Genomic DNA, 21,099 nt, shown 5'->3' on the forward strand with positions numbered 1-21,099 from the left:
AAGATGACCAAAAGTGTTGTGATGCTTTATTATTAAAATTCAAAAGTCTCAACACATACTTGTTTCAGCTTTATGGCCTGCATCAGGTATCTATGAGCAATAAGGGGCTGATTCTATAAGCAGCAAAACAAACAGCAGACCAATAATTATATAGGGTAAAGGCAAGGACTTTAATTTTGCTGTTCTACCCTACAGTTTTTGCCCCTGATGTCAAGCATATGTGATTGATTGAAAGTCCTTGCCTTTACCCTATGTATTTGTTGGTCTGCTTTTTGTTCTGCTCTGATGCCGCACCTAGCTACGCTTCTGACTAAACTAATATATGTGCGTGTACATGCGTATCTAGATTTGTACTCAAGTAGCCTAAAGCAGAATGAAAGGTTACCATAATCTCAGCTACTATTGGAGCTTCTCCTCTGAAGCCATAACAAGCACAGCTAAACCCCTTGTAATATAATAATGCTATCTGGCACTGGTATGACTATTTTCTGCCAGAAACACATACCACTACATTTCTTCACTCTTTACTGATAACAGTCAAGGAAGAGCGACTACCCTCTTGGACACTGCCTTTGGAGAATGGTTGATCATAAAACATAACCAAACATTTTAAATTATACAGCTTTGAGGCACGCACCCTAGCAGTAATTGCTGGCATAAGGAGGTGCTGAGTTGGCCTAAGAAGAAAACTAGCATTTCCTCAACTTTTAGGGCAGAAGATATGATAATACTATGTGCTTGTACCTAGATCTGCCTAGATCCATGAATAGAGGGGATAACAAATATTTTAAATAAATAAAATAAATTGTGCCTGCATCCTCTCTGTAGCTAGTGTCCCAGGTTATTAAAGGTCTTTATCTCTTATTTAGCCTCTACTACCTGTTCCAAGAACCCCAACAATTATCACAGCTTGCTGTAATCTAATAAGGACCTGCCTCTCCTCCAATAGTGTGCCTGAAGGAGTCCTTTGCCCATACCGCAGCTGTAAAGTTTTGCCATCTCTCTGCTGACTGATTTGCTTGGATTAGTCCTATCTTTATCATTTTCTCTACTTCTTTGAGACCCTTCACCATGGACACTAAATTGTTAAAACATAGAAACATAGAAGATGACGGCAGATAAGGGCCATAGCCCATCAGGTCTGCCCACTCTACTGACCCACCCCCAAGTCTACTATCCTAGGGATCCCACTCCTGGTGACAGGTTCCCTTGGCTTAACCCTCTAAGGGATCCCACATGGGCATCCCATTTGCTCTTAAATTCTTGCACGCTGTTTGCCTCGATCATCTGCACCGGGAGCTCGTTCCAAGGATCAACCACTCTCTCGATGAAGAAATATTTCCTGGGGTCGCCATGAAATTTCCCGCCCCTGAGTTTGAGCGGATGCCCTCTTGTGGCTGAGGGTCCTTTGAGAAAGAGAATCTCTTCTTCCATCTCGATACGGCCGGTAATATACTTAAACGTCTCGATCATGTCTCCTCTCTGTGACTATGGAGGAGTTTTCTGCAGCAAGATACTTCCTTGAGTCTGGAATGGTGTCATGGCATTGATCTTAGACAGTGGTACTTAGCACATCTAATTGTGATGAGCTGGCAGCACCAATGAAGGTAGATATGGCAGTAGCTTTGGAACATCTTCTACAGAAGAGGTGGTGGAGACAGAGACTATGTCTGAATTCAAAAGGGCCTGGGATAGGCACGTAGGATCTCTCTGAGAGAGAAAGAGATAATGGTTACTGTGGATGGGCAGACAAGATGGGCCATTTGGCCTTTATCTGCCATCATATTTCAATGTTTCTATAGATGCATGGAACAGTCTCCCAGTACCCAAATGTTGGGGGATCATGGACAGATACAAATTTTATTTTTTTTGGAAGGCAAATCATTGGGGTGAATCTGCAATTATAGGACTTCAACAATTCAAACTGCATGCTGAAGGTGGTGATGACAGCTGTTACAGACACCACTGCCTTGCTGTTAATCCCTATGTCCTTCTATCCCCAATGAAACTTCTGGTCCAGTTAACAGCATGGGTTCAAAAAATGGATTTAATTCTTAACCATTGTCTCAAAGAGGGGAGAGGGTTAAGTGTCACAATGTTGCTCATGAGGGAGTGGGGGTTGGGGTTGACCAGTCAAAAGCACGCCGGACAATGGTGCGCTGACAATCCTGGGATGGCATTTGCAAGCAAGACAGTTGTAATTCAGCCCTTCCCATTCGCGCTGTGATGGGAGGTGTGAGGGGAAACCCCCCTCCCAACTAAACTTATAAGTCCTTGCGCTCCCATTGGGGGTGTGTGTGAAAACTCCCGAAGAGCGAAAAAACAGGAGTTTTCAGTGTACTGGGGGATTCCCCCCTAAACCCCGCCCAACGGGAGTGCGAGGACTTGTAAGTTTACTGGGCGGTTCTCCACCCACACATCCCCTCAGCGCAAATGGGAAGGGCTGAAAGCCGCGGAAACGGCAGTGCACGTTTGTCCTGCGCACAACTGTCTCTGCGGGATTGTTGGTGCTCCAATGTCCAGCACACTTTTGATGGTATACCGGGGCTGGAAATGCTGCTGGAGCTCAGATTTTTATTATGTTTAAAGTAGCAAGCATAAGAAGATAGCACAAATGCACCTAAAGCTCTACCTGCTGATGCACTGCCTTTTGCAGTAACTTCAGGGTAAATGCTAACCAAACCACCAGCAAAAAAAAAAAATCTGGCCACCGGCACCAACGCACAGGACATGCCGGTGCTGGAAGATGTGTGTCCTCTTCTTTGCTGGGCCTTGAACATCTGCACATGCTCAAGGCCTGCGAGTTCACGCTGTCTGCGAGCATTTGCTAATCATGCTTTTTTGGTAATTTTTTCAGGAGGGGGATGTCATGTGAGGGGAATGGGCATTCACTTTAGCATGATGTAATTGGATAATACAGAGCTAACATGGAAGCACCCAACGCCTCCAAAATAGGAGATGGTAAGTACTCCCTTCCGGCTCACCACACAATTATTTCCCACGTACTCACCTTTATAGGTCGCCCAGGGACCCCTGAAGAAGACTTTTTGTCGAAACGCGGACTGTGTTGGGTCCTGTATCCCTAGCAGACTAGGTCCTTTAAGGCTCTTATGTGGATGATTTATTTTTATGTGGATGGAATTATTTTATGTGGATGATTTCAGTGTACCTTTGGAACTTTGACACTTTCAAATAAAGTCCATTTAGGAACATCGTCACTCCACAGAGGTTGGGTTTTTTTTTTTGGTTTTCAATGTTTTTCAAGTAACATGCACTAGTTTGATCAGTAGTGCATGATCTGACAAAAACTTTATGAAAAGCCTTAAATGCTGCTGCATTAGAAATGGACTGAGCATGGAAAAGTCTCATGTTTAAAACATGTAAGCCCATTTTCTAATTACATTACATTACATTACATTACATTAGTGATTTCTATTCCGCTTGTACCTTGCGGTTCAAAGCGGATTACATAAGAAGAAGCTGGACATTTCCAGGAGGGTACGTGACATTTAGGGTAAGACATAGTTACAGAATGAGTATAGACTTGGTAACATTGGGTGAGAGCAGTTATATTACATTACATATCAAATCTTTTTCCAGGCGTTGGTAGGTAATAAATCTGTAGGAAGAATTAGGTTTTATTTTTTATTTTTTTTATTTTATTTTATTTTATTTTTTTTTTTTGGTCGGTTGAGGATATGGTGTCAGGGAGTGGGTAACCTGGTCGGTGTATGTGGAAGAGGAGATTAGGTGTTTTGAATATGCTTTTTGAAAAGTAGCGTTTTGAGTTCTTTGCGGAATGCTTTGAAGTCAGATGTTGAGGATAACAATCTGGTTATGGAGGGTTCGAGTTTTGCTGCATGCGTTGCTATGAGGTTATCGTAAAGCTTTTTACGATGAGTGCCGTTGAGTGGTGGGTATGAGAATGGTGTCAGTGTTCTTCTTATTCTGGGTGGAAGGTTTCGGTGTAGGCGATCGATTAGATAGGCAGGTGCTGTACCGTTGAGTACTTTGAAGATTAGACAGTATAGTTTGAATTGGATTCTGGCTCTGATCGGTAGCCAATGTGAGTCTAGGTAGGCGTTAGTTATGTGGTCATATTTTCCGAGGGAATAGATTAGTCTGAGAGCCGTGTTCTGAATGGTCTGTAGTTTTTTGATCATTTTTGTAGGACATGGTAGATATAGGATATTGCAGTAGTCCACAAGTCCTAGTACCAGGGATTGAACAATGATCCTGTAGTGTTCTTTGTCGAAGTATTTCCTTATTTTTCGTAAGTTGCGCATTGTGAAGAATGCTTTTTGGGTTGTTTTGTTGATTTGAGTCTGCATAGTGCAGCATCTATCTATCAGCACTCCCAGGATTTTGAGGGAGGTCTGGATTGGGTATTTGGTAGTTTTGATTTCCAGGTCTGTTATGGATGGGATTTTGTCCGTTTCAAGCATTAAGAATTTGGTTTTGTCCGAGTTTAGTTTTAATTTGTGGTTTGTCATCCATTTTTCTACTTCGTCCAGTATTGTTTCCAAGTGTCCAGTGGCGGAGTTGTCTTGGGTTTCGAAGGGGAGGAGGATAGTTATGTCGTCTGCGTAACTGAAGGATGTTACATTTAGGTTGTCTAGAGTGGTACCAAGGGAAGAGATGTAGAGGTTGAATAGAATGGGTGAAAGTGGAGAGCCCTGAGGGACTCCGCATGGATTAGACCATGTGTTGGATTTCTTATCGTTTATCTTAACTCTGTATGTTCTTGTTTTAAGGTATCCTTGGAACCAGTTGTATACCACCCCTGAGATCCCTATTGCATCAAGTATCTGGAGTAGTATGGTATGATCAACTAGATCAAAGGCTGCGGAAAGATCTAGTTGGATAATTAGGATCCTTTGACCTTTACTGAGGTGTTGTCGGGCTATGTCCAGTAGTGTTGCTAGTAGAGTTTCCGTGCTGTGGTAAGATCTAAATCCTGATTGGGATGTGTGAAGTATATTGTGGTCTGCTAGGTAGTTAGAGAGGTATTGAGCCACGAGTCCTTCAATCAGCTTGACATAGAGTGGGATAGAAGCGATCGGTCTGTAGTTGGTAGGTGTGTCTACAGGACCTTTTTGGTCTTTCAGTATGGGTGTGATTATGATCTCTCCTAGATCTTGTGGGAATTGGCCTTCTAAGAGAGTGCTTTGTATCCACTGCATGAGGCTGGTTTTGAATTTAGGGGAGGCATTTGTGAGTAGATACGATGGGCAGTTGTTCAAGTCGCATGAGGTGTGGCTGTATTTTTTATATAGTCGGTTCAGTTCCGGCCATTGTAGAGTTGGGAAGGTGGTCCATGTTCTGTCTGCTGTTATGGCTTCTTCTGTTGTGGGGGTAGTTATTAACTCGTTGAGTATGGTAGTTGAGTTGTTGAAGGTAGTTCTGATTTTGATGATCTTGAGTTTGAAATGATCAGCTAGTTGGGAAGCTGTTGGGGTTTTGTTGCCTTGAGTGGCAAGGTATGGGTTTGTGTCTGTAAGTTTTTTTACTAAGTTGAAGAGTGTTTTTGTGTCGGGGTTGTTTGTGCCAATTAGTTTAGTGTAGTATGTTTTGCGCTTTTCCTTAAGTTTGTTGTTATATAGTTTGATTTGGGTTCTCCAAGCGGCTTTGGTTTGGTCGTTTCTCTTTTTTCTCCAAGATCTTTCAAGTTGTCTGCAATGCCTTTTTAGTAGGTGGAGTTCTGAGTCGAACCACTTGTCTGATGGTCTGCAGGTTCTATGTTTGGTTTTTTCTGGGGCTAGCTCATTCAAGGTTGTTTCGCTTAGGGAGCGCCAGTGTTTTGCGAAGTCTGGAGGGTCTATGGGGTCAAGTGCTGGGTCCACTTTGTCCCAGAATGTGGCTGGTTCAATTTTCTGTCTAGATTTGAAGGTTGATTTTGGGGGCATAGATTTTGTGTTATTTTGAGGCCAGTTGATAGTGAAGGTGTATTTATGGTGGTCTGACCATAGAGAGGGATGCCATGTACCATTGGTGATGTGAATATTTGGGGAGTGTAGGTTATGAGGTGTGAATGCTGCTATGTCAAGTTGGTGGCCTTTATTGTGCGTGGGTTCCGGATTGAGGACCTGGAAGGATAGGGCGTCGAGGTATGAGAGTATTTCGTTTGCTTGTTTGGATGTGTGGTCTTCGAGGTGGAGATTAATGTCTCCTAGGAGCAAGTTGTATGAGGAGGATAGAGAGTTCTGGAATAAGAATTCTTCAAGATCGTGTTTTGAGGTGTTCCATTTTCCTGGAGTGATGTAGCATAGTAGACAGTTCAAGGTGCCTGTGAGTGTGTTGTCGGATAGTTGGCATGCAAGAAGGTCTAAGTGAGGGGTTGATTGTTTGTGTAGCACTTTTAGGTTGAGATGTGTTTTACAATAGTAAATGGGCCCTCAAAGTTATGTAAAACTTGTTTAAATAGTGTTTCAAGCACATATAATTCATTCTAAAAAGAGATAATGCAACATTTTAAGGAACAGAATATATTACTACTTACCAAGTAGTGCAGACATATTCTGAAAAATACGGAGCAGCTCAGGAGTAATAGATGGACTGTTTTCCAAGGCCACTAACCTAGGAACAGATAAAATAACACTTCTCAAATAAAAATCCTCTCTTCACACAAAAACATGTTACTAGTAACAGCTGATAACAGGTGTAAAATATTTTCATCTCACAGGTTCAGCAAACATTTTCTGAACTTTAAATATGTTACAGCACTAGTGAGATCACCTTTTCTTTAAAAAGTACTGATCACAAAGCAATGGATAACCTCTAAGAAGGAGAAATAACAAGGGTACAGGGAACGTCCCAACAAATTAAGTCTTTTCTGTTCTGCAACAACAAAATTGAATCAAATAATTAGATATATAGCCTAAACAAGGTGGTAACAAACAAGCCACCTACCTGAGTACAACCAGCACTAGCATTTATGCAACTTCTATAGTCCTCTTAAAGGTTTGTCTATAGAGCTAACTGCTAGTTCTTACTTGCTGAACCAAGAACACTAAGCATCTTTGTATTCTTTTGGTAGCTCACAGACCAGCATCTGAAGATACATATATATGTCTGAGACAGAAAGCAGACTAAGGCCCTAATGCTCTAAAATCTAAAATCTAATGCTGGTAAATTGTCCAATTTGAAATGGTGATTGATGTCCAAACAACTTTGCATGCAAATGAGTTATGTGGAGGTCCGCCATAATCCCACAGATCAGTCGTAGGAGAAAGCAACTGACACATACACAGAATAGCTATGTTGCAGGGATGCATGAGCATCAATCATAGGCATACCTTTTTGTAGCAAATTGTTGGCACACGTCATAAGAGGGAAGGGGGTGGAGAGCTAACAACATATCATACAAATGTGAAAATGCAAGATATATAGATATATATATATATATATGCTTTTTTCTACAGGCAGGACATATGTAATTGGCAGCCCCAGACCAGCCGGAATACACTTTTAACACACGCATATATTATATGGTCCCCATTCCCATAAAAAGTATTTTTATGAACATCCAGATATATGCTTCTAACACTTGTGTTTTAACACTACCGTCACCTCCTGACCAATCACTAACTTTGGATCAATAAATGGATCATTAAAGGCTGGCGCTTCATTTTGTGTATCATCTGGGTATCGGTTGGAGTGCTCATTTTAATATTGATGAGCTTGATGTAGTCCATTTCCATATGATTATCAGAGACTGCTACAAACCATGGAAAAGATCATGACGTCGCAATTCAGAGGGAACGCTTCTGGATGAGGCGCGGGACGTGCGAAGAGCCACTGCACGTGGCTTCGTGCACATTGCGGCTGTGAGGATGAGGGAGCCGGTCACAAGATAACACTGGGGGTATCGGACTGCGGGATGCATAAAACAACCAGCCGGGCAGGATTCGGCCCGTGGGCCTCGAGTTTGACACCTGTGGGTTAGAAGGAAAGATTTGCTGTTTTGTGGATGATACCAAGATTTGTAACAGAGTGGACACTCCAGACGGAGTGTAAAACATGAAAAAGGATCTGAAAAAGCTGGAAAAATAGTCTAATGTCTGGCAACTAAAATTCAACGCAAAGAAGTATAGAGGGATGCATTTGGGGAGTAGAAATCCGAGGGGTGGTGTATGTGCTGGGAGGCAAGAAGGTGATATGCACAGATGGGGATGGGGAGAGGGACATTGGGGTGAGAGTATATAGAGGATCTGAAGATGTGACAAGGCCAGGAGAATGGCAGGTTGTATAGAGAGAGATGTAACCAGCAGAAAAGAAAGGAGGTGTTGATGCTCCTCTACAGGTCGTTGGTGAGGCCCCACTTGGAGTATTGTGTTCAGTTTTGGAGACCATATATGGCGAAGGATATAAGAAGACTTGAAGCAGTCCAGAGAAAAGTGATGAAAATGGTAAGGGGTTTACGCCAAAAGACATACAAAGAGAGACTGGAAGAACTGAATATGTATACTTTAGAGGAGAGGAGGGACAGGTGAGATATGATACAGACGTTTAACTAGAAGGAAATTGATAAAACTAGAGAACATAATTTGAGGTTGAGGGGTGGTAGACTTAGGAGTAAAGTTAGGAAGTTATTTTTCACAGAGAGGGTGGTGGATGCCAGGAATGCCCTCCTGAGGGAAGTGGTGGAGAGGAAAACAGTGACACAATTTTAAAAAGTATGGAATGAACACAAAGGATCTCTAACTAGAATCTGAATGAGCAAATTTTCACAGTCTGAATCCCACCAAGGAGATGGTTTGGAAAGGCTGGAGTAAGCTATAACGGCAACTCCAGTAATTGGAACGTAAAGACATTACCGGGTGGACTTCTAAGGTTTGTGGCCCAGAAGAAAAAAAAAAGAAAAAAAAAAAATCATGAAATTGTAATGCAAGTAGTTACAGGACAGACTGGATGGACAGTTCAAGTCTTTTTCTGCCGTCATTTATTATGTTACTATGTTACAGTTCCACAAGAGGCATCATCCAAAAGAAAGATTAGAGGCAAAATTAATATAATTTTTCTTAAAGATAGCAACTTCCAATTTTGGTCCAGATTCTGTATAGGATGCCTGGTCTCAGAAGCCACTGAGTTTATCGCGGCAAGGGATCTCCCTGCCGTGATAAAGTTTAGTGGCTGCCCATCCCCCCAAACGATTGCCGGCAGGAGGGATGTACAATCCCTCATGCTGGAACCCCCCCTACCTGTAGATCGCAAGGGATCTCCCTGCTGAGTTAAGTTTAGGGGCCACCCGTCACCCCCGAAAGATCGCCAGCAGGAGGGATACCCAATCCCTCCTATTGGAACCCCCCATCCCCGCAGATTGTGCCTACATTGTACACATCTCCCGCTGGCCTAGGGAGATGCGTACGACCAACTAGGTCTGCCTAAGGTTACATTCGGGGCAAACCACATCCACGACTAGCTTTAGGTGAGCTTAGCCAGTCTTGCATGTCTCCCTAGGCTCCCGGAGGCGCCTCCAATGTAGGCGCTCTTGCTGTGGAGCTTTTTTTAAAAAAAATGTGTGTCCCGATTGGCTGGTTAGATAGCGATAGGACTCCTACCGCTGCCTACAATTGGGACGTCGTTTATAGAATCCAGGTCTTTATGTCTATACAACCATTAAATCTAGGAAAGCCTGCACTTTGACGAGGTCATGTACAGCAGCCTAGATTTTAGAGGCGATTGTTATAAAATGCCCTTCTAGAAAATGTCAAATCTCATTTTTACTTTTCCATAAATATTTGAAGGCTTACTTCTTTCACAGGGATTTTTCTAAATCTGTGATGGGTTATGATGTTATCAGAATTTGACATTATTGTTTTATTATCTATATATTTTGAAAAATTTGATCATTATTTTTTAAAATAACTTGGATGATTGTGTATTTTGGGGAAGTTTAAGAATTGCATGCTAGTATTTTAAGATCAGGGTATGTTTGTTCACCTATGTTTATGTGTTTATCTTTTGTATCCTACATAGGTTTTTGGTTATGAGGGATATGAATGTTTAAATAAATAAATAAGTAATTAATGACCCTGGTGCTTTAGATAGACTGTGAGCCCACCGGGACAGATAGGGATAATACCTGAGTGCCTGATTAACTGCTTAATTTTGATAGGCGGTATATAAATAAATAAAAAATCACTGCAGTGTGCTTGAGATTGTCATAAATCTTGGATCTGAAGACTCTAAAGAACAATACAGTTTCTTATTAGCCATATACCATCATCTGACTGACTCAGCAAAAAATTAATGGGGCTTAAACTACCCATGTGAATTGTTTTGTATATTCAACACTTGGATTTGTTTAATGGGCCAAACAATGTTGGAACCACAGTATGTTCCAATGATGTAGCTAAATCTTTTGAATAAATATGTCAGACAGACAATACTACTCATTGTAGTGACTTGCAATCATTATATTGTCTGTTCAAATAAGAGCTATCTGTATGGGCTGAATTTTCTTTGGTAAATGCCAAGTATTTAGAAAAACTACTGAAGTGTGTATCACGTTGTACTTCTAAATTAGACCCAGTTCCTACTAGAATTATAAAGAGCTGTCAGTTATTGATGCAACCAATGTTAGTCAAATTAGTTAACAGTTCCTGAACTTTGCAATTCTTACTCCCTTTGTTTAAAAAAGCTGTGGTACAGCTAGTATTAACAAAGGCTAATGCTGATCTTGAGATTCTAACTATAGACCCATCCATATCCAGGATTCATTTTCTTTGCCACAAATTAGTGAACAGGTAGTTTCTGGATCAACTTCAACAGTTTTTAAATGTTCATATGATATTAGATGGCTCCAGTTTGGGAGATCCTTTTGGAGTTAGAGTATCAGTATAAGCAATGTATTTTTGTTAGTAAAAGCTGCTCAAAACAACTTCAGATGACCCAGGACTTGCCTCAAGTTTTGGCTTCCTCAGCCATACTTTTTTACATCTATATACCGTATTTTTCACTCCATAAGATGCACCCTAGATTTAGAGGAGGAAAACAAGAAAAAATAATTCTGAACCAAATTCTCCCTGCCAGGCTCTGTACCCTGTCCCCCCCTCTGGTGGTCTAGTGGTAGGCCGGGACAGGGCACATGGCAGGCAGGGACAAGGTACAGAGCAGGCAGGCCTAGTGGCAGGCAGGCAAGCAGGCCCCATACCCCCAGTACCTTAAATCATCTCCCCACGTACCCCCAGTACCTTTTTAAATTATCCCCCATATCTTTAATCATATCCCCTTGTACCTTTTTAATCATATCCCCCCGTACCTTTAATCAAAGCCTCCCTGTACCTTTTTAAACATATCCCCCATGTAACTTTAATTTAATCATAGCCCCACTTTGTACCTTTTTTTATCATGCTTCCCCCCCCCTTGTATTTTTTTAAACCTGTACCTTTTAAAATTTTTCATTCCCTCCCTCGATGGCTTCGTATTATTTTTGGGCAGCAGGCGCACAAGTCAGGAGCGCGGAAGTCAGGCGCGAGATTTCCGCGTTCCCGCCTGGCCCCGCACACTTTCTGAATGGCTGCCAGCAGTTCTCGCGAGTCCTGCAAGAACTGCCGCCAACCATTCAGAAAGTGGCGCGGGCCCAAGTGGGAGCATGTAAACCTTGGCCCTGACCGCCGCGCTCCTGGCTCGTGCATCTGCTGCCCAAAAATAATACGAAGCCGTCGAGGGAGCGATATACACTAGACCACCAGGCTTGGAAAAAGGTATGGCAGCGGCGGTGATAAAAGCGGCGGGGAGTTTCTTTTGTAATTTTGTACGGGGCTGTGCCTGGTCTCTGTCAAGATTCAGCCCTGTCTGTGATTCACTTCTTCACCAGCCTGTCATCTTCCAATGCTGCACTCAATCACTGCTACGGATATTTCAGTTTCTTTTCCACACAATCACAATTAAGTTTTGCACATTTGCTCCGCACACTTTGTCTTCCACTTCGGCTTCATCTGCACACCTTCAGCGGTGTTAAGTTTTCAACTTTGCTCTATGCGCTGTCGCCCGTTACACATTACACTTTCCTCTGCACATATTTGCACATGTTTACTTTGCTCTGCACTCATTCACCACTATTTTCACTTTTTCTCTTCATACTTTTGCTGCTGTTACTGTTTCTTTTGTAATTGTACGGGGGGGGGGAAGGGCGGCGGCGGCAAGCGGTCCTGAAAGGTGGTGCGGGGTGTGTGTGTTTTTTTTTCAATTGTATGGGGGGGAGGTTTGCCAGCGGGCAGTGTTTAACAAGGCTAATGGGCGTGGGAGGGAGGTGTTGCAGCTATGCGGGGGATTCCAATTTTTTTACCTTCGCTTCATAAGATGCACCGAGATTTCCACCCACTTTTGGATGGGAAAAAAATGCGTCTTATAGAGCGAAAAATACGGTAATTTCTTTCTACAAGAGTTTGTTGAATAGATCCCTACTTAAATACATCTTGAACTGTATATTTTAAATTGCAGAATGTCAAAATGTAGAACGGTGTTAACACTTTATAAGTCACTAAAATGTTCTATCGCAAATTCATTACCATTTGCTTTCAAGCTCTGTTCCCTAAGATAAATCTTTCAGTTTCAGACAATGAAGAAAATGTTCACAATGACAGCAGCTAATAAAACTGCTAACCTCCAACAGGTGCTCTCCATACACAACAGGATTAACCAGGCATGCAAGGGTTGATGTTATGCAAGGGTTGATGTTATCCAATGGTGCCAGGACAGAACAGTTCTCTCAGTGCTGACACAACTAAGGTATAGTGCTGAACATTTGTGGCTTGACCTACAAACCAAAATGACACATGGTCATCCCACTCCTTCGGCTGCCTTCTTCAGGATGAGAAAGTATCTGGCAATGGAAGAGGCTTAACTGCATTGGCTTGGAGCAGTAGAAAACCTCATCCTGAAGTAGTTTGGTATGAAAATAATGGCTGAAAGAAATAGATAGAAACTAGATGTGATATTCAGACCAGATGACCTTGGGCATCTAGGAATCAGATTTATCTTTTTTACCATTCTTGTAGAAAAATAACTGCATCCTACTTGCTGTGAGGAGGACAAAGTGTGGGTTGGAAGAAGAACTGAGTTTATGAATGACTTTTACATGAGCTAAACAGGCAGAGTCAGCTCTGGCTACCTTTTTAATTTCTGACAAGGTTTAATTTCTGACAAGGCCTACAGTACAGCTAGCACAGGGTCTACTAAATGTGTCTGCCAAATGGGAAAAAAAGCTTCATTTTCTAAATGAAGAACTAATATACTCAGTTGTGAGTGTTCAATTAAAGGACCACATAGGGTCTTAGCTTAGAGTAGAGATGTTGCAGGATCCTACAATAATCCTTAATGGAGCAGAAGAATAGCCTAATGGTTAGATTATAAGCCCTCTGGGAACAGAAAAATACCTACTGTACCTGACTGTAACTCACAATGAACTGAGGGCAAGATTCTCAAAAGTTCAACGCCGTTGCTAAACTGTTTTCTGACGGTTTGGCCTGTACGCAGTTTAGCGGTAGATTATCAAAAAGGATTATCTCCATCTTTAGCAAGGTTTCTAGCAGTCTCTGACACCGACATGCAAATGGGCTCTTTAACATTGAAATGAGCCCTCCGGTGGGCACATGCAAATTTAGCGAATCGTTGCTGCTTTTGGCCAACCTCTTTGGCATGCATTTTATTTTAAAGAATGTCTTGGGTTTTTAGATTTGATATTAAAACAGCTGCATTAGCAGACCGTCGTTTTTTAACACGGTTTTTTGAGAATCCTGGACTGAGAAAGGTGCTGACTAAAGAAGGTCAATTAAAGGATTTGTATTTAACATTTTCATCAGAGATTATCCCCAGTGTAAGGTGCATTTGACACTTAGCAAGCATATCTACTTTAGGTCTTGAAGCTATGAGAATCTTCTTTCTCAGCACTCACATCATGTCATCCACTTGTACACCTGATTCAATCCTGCATGTCAATAGACAACCACTGTAACAGTTCACTAAGAAAGTTTTTATGATGAAACACTGCTCAAAGTTCATCTTACCACAATTCTAAACCATCTTCAAGAAGGTACACATGTGGAGGTTGTGAAACATCAGTACTCAACTGAATTACTGGAAGGAGAAAAGGATATAGATTCTTGCTATCTTCACCTAATCCCTGAAAGAATGAAAAAATAAATAAATAAAATTATAATGACAAAGCAAGAAGCTAAACGTTTAGGCTTTAAAACTTGGGTGATAAACCTTGAAAAAATTGTACTTTAATTTATAGTACTAAACAATAACCACTATTCAGATTCCATAAACAGCCGCAGTTCAGTATGGTTGCTAATAAAAGAAAACCAGCACAGTTTATAGAATCATGCCTAGAGGCATCTAAGTGGACTTAGGCATTGCTAAGGATCCTAGACATAGGCACCACTCCATTAGATCAGCATTTTACTCACCTAATTTGGCAGTGCCTATGCTGGACACCTAAGTCAACCTATTCTCCTCCCATAACTACACCTACTTTTTAAGATAGGCATCGTTAGGCATCCTTAGGCATAGAAGGGTACCTTCACTTAGGCAACGCTGAATGTCCTAAGAGTTTGGCAACAAACTCTTAAATTGTTTAATTAATGTTTCTTTTTGACTGGCTGAAAACCTGTGTGGTCAATTACCACACCGATTAAGCCAATTAAAAAATAAAAGTTAGACGTGGATCCCCAAATTAGAAGTTGCTAGGTGTCTGCAATTAGGAAGCCTAGCAGCTCCTAATGTAGGCACCATTTATAGAATCTAGCAGTAAGAGTCTTACAAAATAAAGCTTTATTCATAAGTAGTAAACAGTAAAAGACTGAGCTACTCATTATTCAATGATATTGACTTAAATAAACATTTTGAATATGGCTGTATTGCAATTAAAAATTTTAATATTATAATCAAACATGTGACACTCAGTGCAAAAGACTGGATAGTCCACATCTTGCTGCTAGACTGCTGCCTGCATCATAATATTGGTGATTTATTTGTTAAGTTGCTACGAGAGTTGAAATATGTACATTAAGGTACATAAGATTTCCAGTTATATGTTAGGCTATAGTAATGTTTAATTTTTATTATTATTTTGTAATGTTGTAATTGGTAGGTTATCCTCCAAGAATTTCTTAGACTTGAAGACCCAATATCTCCCTCTCTCCTACCTCCAGATTCAACTTCTCCTTCCTACTGTCTAGCATCTCTCCTAGAGAATGACATGGTGGCTACCAGGAACCCGTTGAAATGGTGGGAGAAAAAAATGGTCACCCCGGGTACGGTGACAAGGCCATTCACCGCATGGTCCAGCAGCTCCCTCCCTCCTTCGTAACGATTGCCGCCATCCGGACATCTCCCTCCCTCCCTTTCCCTCACCTTCGTGGTGATTTTTAATTTTCTCTCAACAAGCAGCCGGAGCCTTGAAGTTGCTTGCGGCTGCCAGAAAGTTCTCCTCTGATGTAACTGGAAACAGGAAGTTGCATCAGAGGAGAAGTTTATGGCAGCTGCATGTGACTTCAAGGCTCCGGCTGCTTGTTGAGAGAAAAATAAAAATCGCCAGAGAAGGTAAGAGGAAGGGAGGGAGATGCTTGGACCGTGACAAGTGGGAGGGGGCGCTGGACCACGCGAAGGGTGTTGAAGGGAAGTGGAGAGAGGAGGTGGGGAAAGGAACAGACGTTGAAGGGAAATGGGGAAGAGAGAGTACAGAGAAGACGGAAATGGGGAAGAGAGAATGGGAGGAAGACAGAAATGGGGAAGAGATAGTGGGGAGGAGATGCTGAAGGGAAATGGGGAAGAGAGAGAGGGGAGAAGACACTGAAGGAGAGTGGATAGGAGAGAATGGAACAGACACTGAAGTGAACTGGATGGAAGGCGGGGATAAAGAAAAAAAAAGGCACATGCTGGATTGGGTAGACAGATACCAGATCTGAGGGGAAAAGGAGGAGATGCTAAAAACCACCTGGGGGAGGGAAGGGAAGAAGACAGAAATGCCAGACTATGGGGGAAGTGAAGGGAAGAAGATTGGAGCCAGACCAATGGTGGGGGTGGAAGGAGAGATGGAAGCGAGAGGCACAGTAACAGAGCAGATGCCATATGGAAGAGGCAGAGAGAAGGCAGACAGTGGATGGAAGGAATTGAATGAGGAGATGAGGAAAACAGAAACCAGACAACAAAGGTAGAAAAAAAAAAATTTGTATTTATTTTCTTTTTTTTTGCTTTAGGATAAAGTAATATATTAGTTGTGTTGATAAACGTTTATACATTTATAAACAAAGCCCTGCTAGTTGAAGATCTCTTTCTCTAGTTCGGCAGCCAGAACTTTGATTTATAAAATGTCAATTGTACAGAATATTGTTTCTTTTTATACTTTAATAAAATAAGTTAGAAACTTAGAAACATGATGGCAGATAAAGGCCAAATGGCCCATCTAGTCTGCCCATCCGCAGTAACCATTATCTCTTTCTCTCTCTGAGAGATCCCATGTGCCTATCCCAGGCTTGTGTGGATGGGATCAGATGGTTTGTGGGGATGGGACGGGGATCGAGCTCGCGGGGATGGGACGGGGATTGGGCTGAGCTCATGGGGACGGGCCGGAGACAAATTTTTCCCCTGTATCATTCTCCAATCTCTTCCTCCTTCCCCTCTACCTCTAGGTCCATTATCTCGCTTCTATTCCATCCACCCCAGTTCAACACCTTGCTCTCTTTCTTCTGATTAATGTGCTGTTTATTTCTCAGAACAGGAACATTTTGCTTGGAAACTTATCTTCAGCAAACTCATCCAAAGAAATGACTTCTACATACTTGCCCAATTTTTGCTATTCCATCTAATTATAAGTTATTAAAAGAAAACTATTTTTATATCCTTGTTATTCCAAATTGTTTCTGAAAACAAATTAGATGCCACTGATAGAAGTGATTACTCAAGTATCAGCTCAAAGCTATCTAATCATTCCTAACTACTAATTTACGCATTCAGAATGCATGTGCAGTCATACTAACTCTCACAAAAGCAGATGTCAAGGGAAATAAACCATACAGCAAAAAGAAAGCAGATACTGTACCTGAACAAGATGAATAAGAGTAGTCAATATTGCACATCTTAGCATATTGTGCTCCTCACTCTGCTTCCAAAGCAAGGGTAAATACTGTACCAAACACCCTACATAGGGTCTTATCTGTATAAAAAAAATATATTCTATTTAGTAACTCAAACACTATTAGAAAAGAAACAATTCACACATGATCAATAAGGCCTTTTTATTAAGTTTTCAAGTTTAAGTTTTAATAGTTTCAAGTTTTAATAAAATTTGATATACCACCTATCAAACTTCAAAATGGTTATAAAATTATAATATTTGGGTAACGAACATTGTGACAAAAAAGACATACTACAACAATGGGGCTGGAGGTAAGAAGTACATTTCAAAATAGGAAAGAGAGCCATTTAAGGGAAGTACAAAAGGGAGGGGATCCCATCTGTAAACCGAAGCTAAAGCGAGAACAAAGCTCTAGAAATGAAAGTATATTAGAGGCTAAAGGCATCTTTAAATAGAAACGTTTTTAGTTTTCCTTTAAAACGTTCTAATACTGTTTCCTCCCGTAGGTCTGTGGGCATTGTATTCCAGAGAGTAGGGGCTGTGACTGGAAAGTTTGTTGTTCATGTAGTATTAAGGATGCAGATACATGGAATGGTTAGAAGATTTTGTGACTGTGATCTGAGTATTCTAGTAGGGTTATAAGGAATTAAGATGCTATTCAGGAATTCTGATTGGTTGTTGTTGAGTGTTTTCAATGTTAAGAGCAAGATTTTGTAAGTTATTCTGTGAGTTATTGGAAGCTAGTGTGCTTTTATTAGGAGAGGTGTAACACGATTACATTTTTTGTGTTTTCTATAAGTTTTATTGCAGTATTTTGTATCATTTGCATGCCACATTATTGTGTGTTTAACAGTTATTTCTTAAAAAAAAATATTGACATCATCAAAAAGATGAGCATCTGTTCTACCTCCTCCTACTCATGGCATTCACTCTGACATTAAAAATAAGAACATAAGAATTGCCATACTGAGACAGACGGACAACAAAACTGAATACTGAGCTAATTACTCTTAAAAAATAATATTTAAAGAAGGAGAACTGTTTGGAAATCATATAAGTTATAATATTCAAATATTTAATTGGAGGGTGGAGGTTAAACCATTGAGGATTGTCCCGTTAAAGGTTTGCAGGCTGAGTTGAATAGCCGGCAGAAAACCGGGATCTGAGATTTTTCCTCTTATATAGTAGAGCTCCAAAATAGTGAGACTCTATTAGAAAAAGAGCAATCACGCTATTACGCTGACATTTTCAAGATACATTTGAAGAATTATAAAGAATAAGTGAAGAAAGTATTTTTGTTTTTTGAATTGATATTTTCTCTCACATAGCCTGTATATAATAATTGCTTGGTACAGACTGAAGGTCATCCCAGAATCCTGTTTCCAACAGTAGCCAACCTAGGTCACAAGTACCTGTCAAGATTCCTAAAAAGTAGAACAGGTTTTATGCTGTTTATCCTAGGATTAAGCAGTAGATTTCCCCAAGCCATATCAATAATGGCTTACGAACTTCTCTTTTAGGAAATTATCCAAACCTTTTTTAAACCCTGCCAAGCTAACCAATTTCATCACATTCTCTGGCAACAAGTTCCAGAGTTTAATTAGATGTTGAGGGAAGAAATATTTTCCCTGGTTTGTTTTAAATCTACTTAGTAGGTTTCATCGCATGCCCCCCCAGTCCCAATATTTTTGGAAAGGGTAAACAAATGATTCACTCTACTCAGTATTTTATAGATCTTATTGGAACAAGTGATGTTATTGAGTGTGGATCTATAAAGGAAGTGGCTCACCTGGATTATGATTTGATTCAGTTATTTGTCAGAATCACAGAAAATAGAAACAAACAAAAATAAAATCAAAGATCAAAATAGGGTATAAAAAGTCAGGAACTGAGAAAGATCAAGTCTGAGCTTTTATCCAATGTAAAACAACAGTTTCCATTTCTAAATGATGAATATCTTTGATTAAGGAAGGAAATGTCCTTTTCCTATTCTGTAGGGCCATAAACTGATTTAAAATATAAATGTAAGGTTGATAGTAGAATCCATCTATTTTTGACCAAGCTAAGAATCATCTTTTCAAATTTAAATTTAAACAACATTAATATTAACTTGTAACTTGTACAGGACTAAAGACTAGAATTGAGACTAGGTTGAGGCATTACTGATGCTTTTTAATACATGATCTGAGGATTGCCCATGACCATTAAAATCTCTACAACTACCCAAGAGAACTCTAAGGAAAGTGGCACCACCAGGTCCCTAAACCACCTCCAACCATTGTATGAACATGCCTACAAGGTCAGAAATGAAAACACTACTCATAACCACTAATACCGTATTTTCATGCATATAACGCGCGCGTTATACACGGTTTTTACAAACCGTGAGCGCGTTTTACAAAATTTTTTTTACATAGTTCCCCCCCCCCCCCGATGTCCGATTCACCTCCCCCCCAGCAGGACCGCTCACACCCCCACCCCGAAGGACCGCTTGCACGCACCCGCACCCCCACCCCAAAGGACCGCTCGCACGCACTCCCACCCGCACCCCCACCCTGAAGGACCGCTCGCACCCCCACAGCCTCCCGACCCCCCCCTCATCACGTAGAAGCTCCTACCGGTGTCGTGCTGCTTCCTTTTGGCGGTCCCGGCCCTTCTGTGAGCCCTGCATCTGCGCTGCTTCCTCTTCCGGCGGTCCCGCCCTTTCTCTGATGTCAGAGAAAGGGCGGGACCGCCGGAAGACAAAGCAGCGCAGACGCAGGGCTCACAGAAGGGCCGGGACCGCCAAGAGGAAGCAGCAGGACACCGGTAGGAGCTTCTACGTGATGAGGGGGGTGTCGGGAGGCTGTGGGGGTGCGAGCGGTCCTTCAGGGTGGGGTGTGGGTGCGGGTGGGAGTGCATGCGTGCGATCCTTCGGGGTGGGGGTGCGAATGCATGCGAGCGGTCCTTCGGGGTGGGGGTGCGAGTGGTCCTGCGGGGGGGGGGGGGATGAATCGGACGTCGAGGGGGGCATCAGGCTTTCAGGGTGGGGACAGGACTTCAAGGGGGAGAGGAGAGTCGGGGCGAGGGAAAGGAGAGTCGGGGTGGCCAGAGGAGAGTCGGGGTGGGCGAAAGGAGAGTCGGGGCAGCATGCGCGGTATATAAATTTTTTTTTACATATACGTTGGTTTCCCGCGCGCTATACCCATGAGCGCGTTTTACACGGGTGCACGTTATCTTCGTGAAAATACGGTACTTATCATTTTATTTTCCTTGAAGTTCTGCAGCTCTTTTAGGGCCATTTTAATCAAACTGCGCTAGAGGATTTTAGGGCGAGGTGGTGTGGTAAATGCTCCAATGCTCAAAGAATTCCTATGAGCATCACAGCATTTATCTCACTGGCCTGTGCTAAAAACCTCTATTGCGGCTTGATAAAACAGCAGGGGGGGGGGGTTAATATAGATTTCTGATTTATCTGGTTAAGTCAATATGTTGTCACAATTATCATGTATTAACTCTGATTAACCTTTTCCCTACTTTTATGTGCCTCAATAAATATCTTATAGAATCAGAATACTATAATGTTTCTAAAAGGAAGAAAATAATATTGCATACATTTAATAGCACAATAGAAATGATAAGTAGTAGTTGTACTAATAATAATAATATGAGATATACAATGTAAATAAGACTATAAATGTTTATTATTCTATCAATTTAATATTTTATATACTACCTGCAAGCCTGAATCCTACCAAAATGATGTACTTTTCTGCAGAGCTCATAATTTACAAATAAACTCTACTACATAACCTAAAGGTAAAGGGGATGGGACTTGATATACCACTTTATCTGCGTGGTTGCAGTCAAAGTGGTTCACATATTTTAGATAGGTACTTATTTTGTATCTAGGACAGTGAAGTGTTAAGTGACTTGTCCAGAGTCACAAGGAACTCACAACCTGCAGCTGCTCTAACTACTAGACCATTCTTCCACTAACATATTTAGCATTCAGGATAATCCTCTTTAAGGTA

The 21,099-nt window shown here is 41.5% G+C and overlaps 1 protein-coding gene across 7 annotated transcripts in view; it reads right to left on the reverse strand.

Annotated features, from left to right (window-relative positions):
- IPO11 (importin 11) overlaps positions 1 to 21,099 on the reverse strand; it is a 568,146-nt gene that overhangs the window by 325,535 nt on the left and 221,512 nt on the right. For all 7 annotated transcript variants that reach the window (XM_033930425.1, XM_033930408.1, XM_033930455.1 and 4 more), the window contains exons 20-22: positions 17,051 to 17,164; positions 14,013 to 14,128; positions 6,500 to 6,576 (exon numbers count right to left, since the gene is read on the reverse strand). In XM_033930425.1, the coding sequence (XP_033786316.1) occupies positions 6,500 to 6,576; positions 14,013 to 14,128; positions 17,051 to 17,164 (307 nt within the window). The remainder of the gene's footprint in view (positions 1 to 6,499; positions 6,577 to 14,012; positions 14,129 to 17,050; positions 17,165 to 21,099) is intronic.

Source organism: Geotrypetes seraphini, chromosome 1, assembly GCF_902459505.1.
Source record: "Geotrypetes seraphini chromosome 1, aGeoSer1.1, whole genome shotgun sequence".
In the NCBI taxonomy this organism is placed as follows: domain Eukaryota; kingdom Metazoa; phylum Chordata; class Amphibia; order Gymnophiona; family Dermophiidae; genus Geotrypetes; species Geotrypetes seraphini.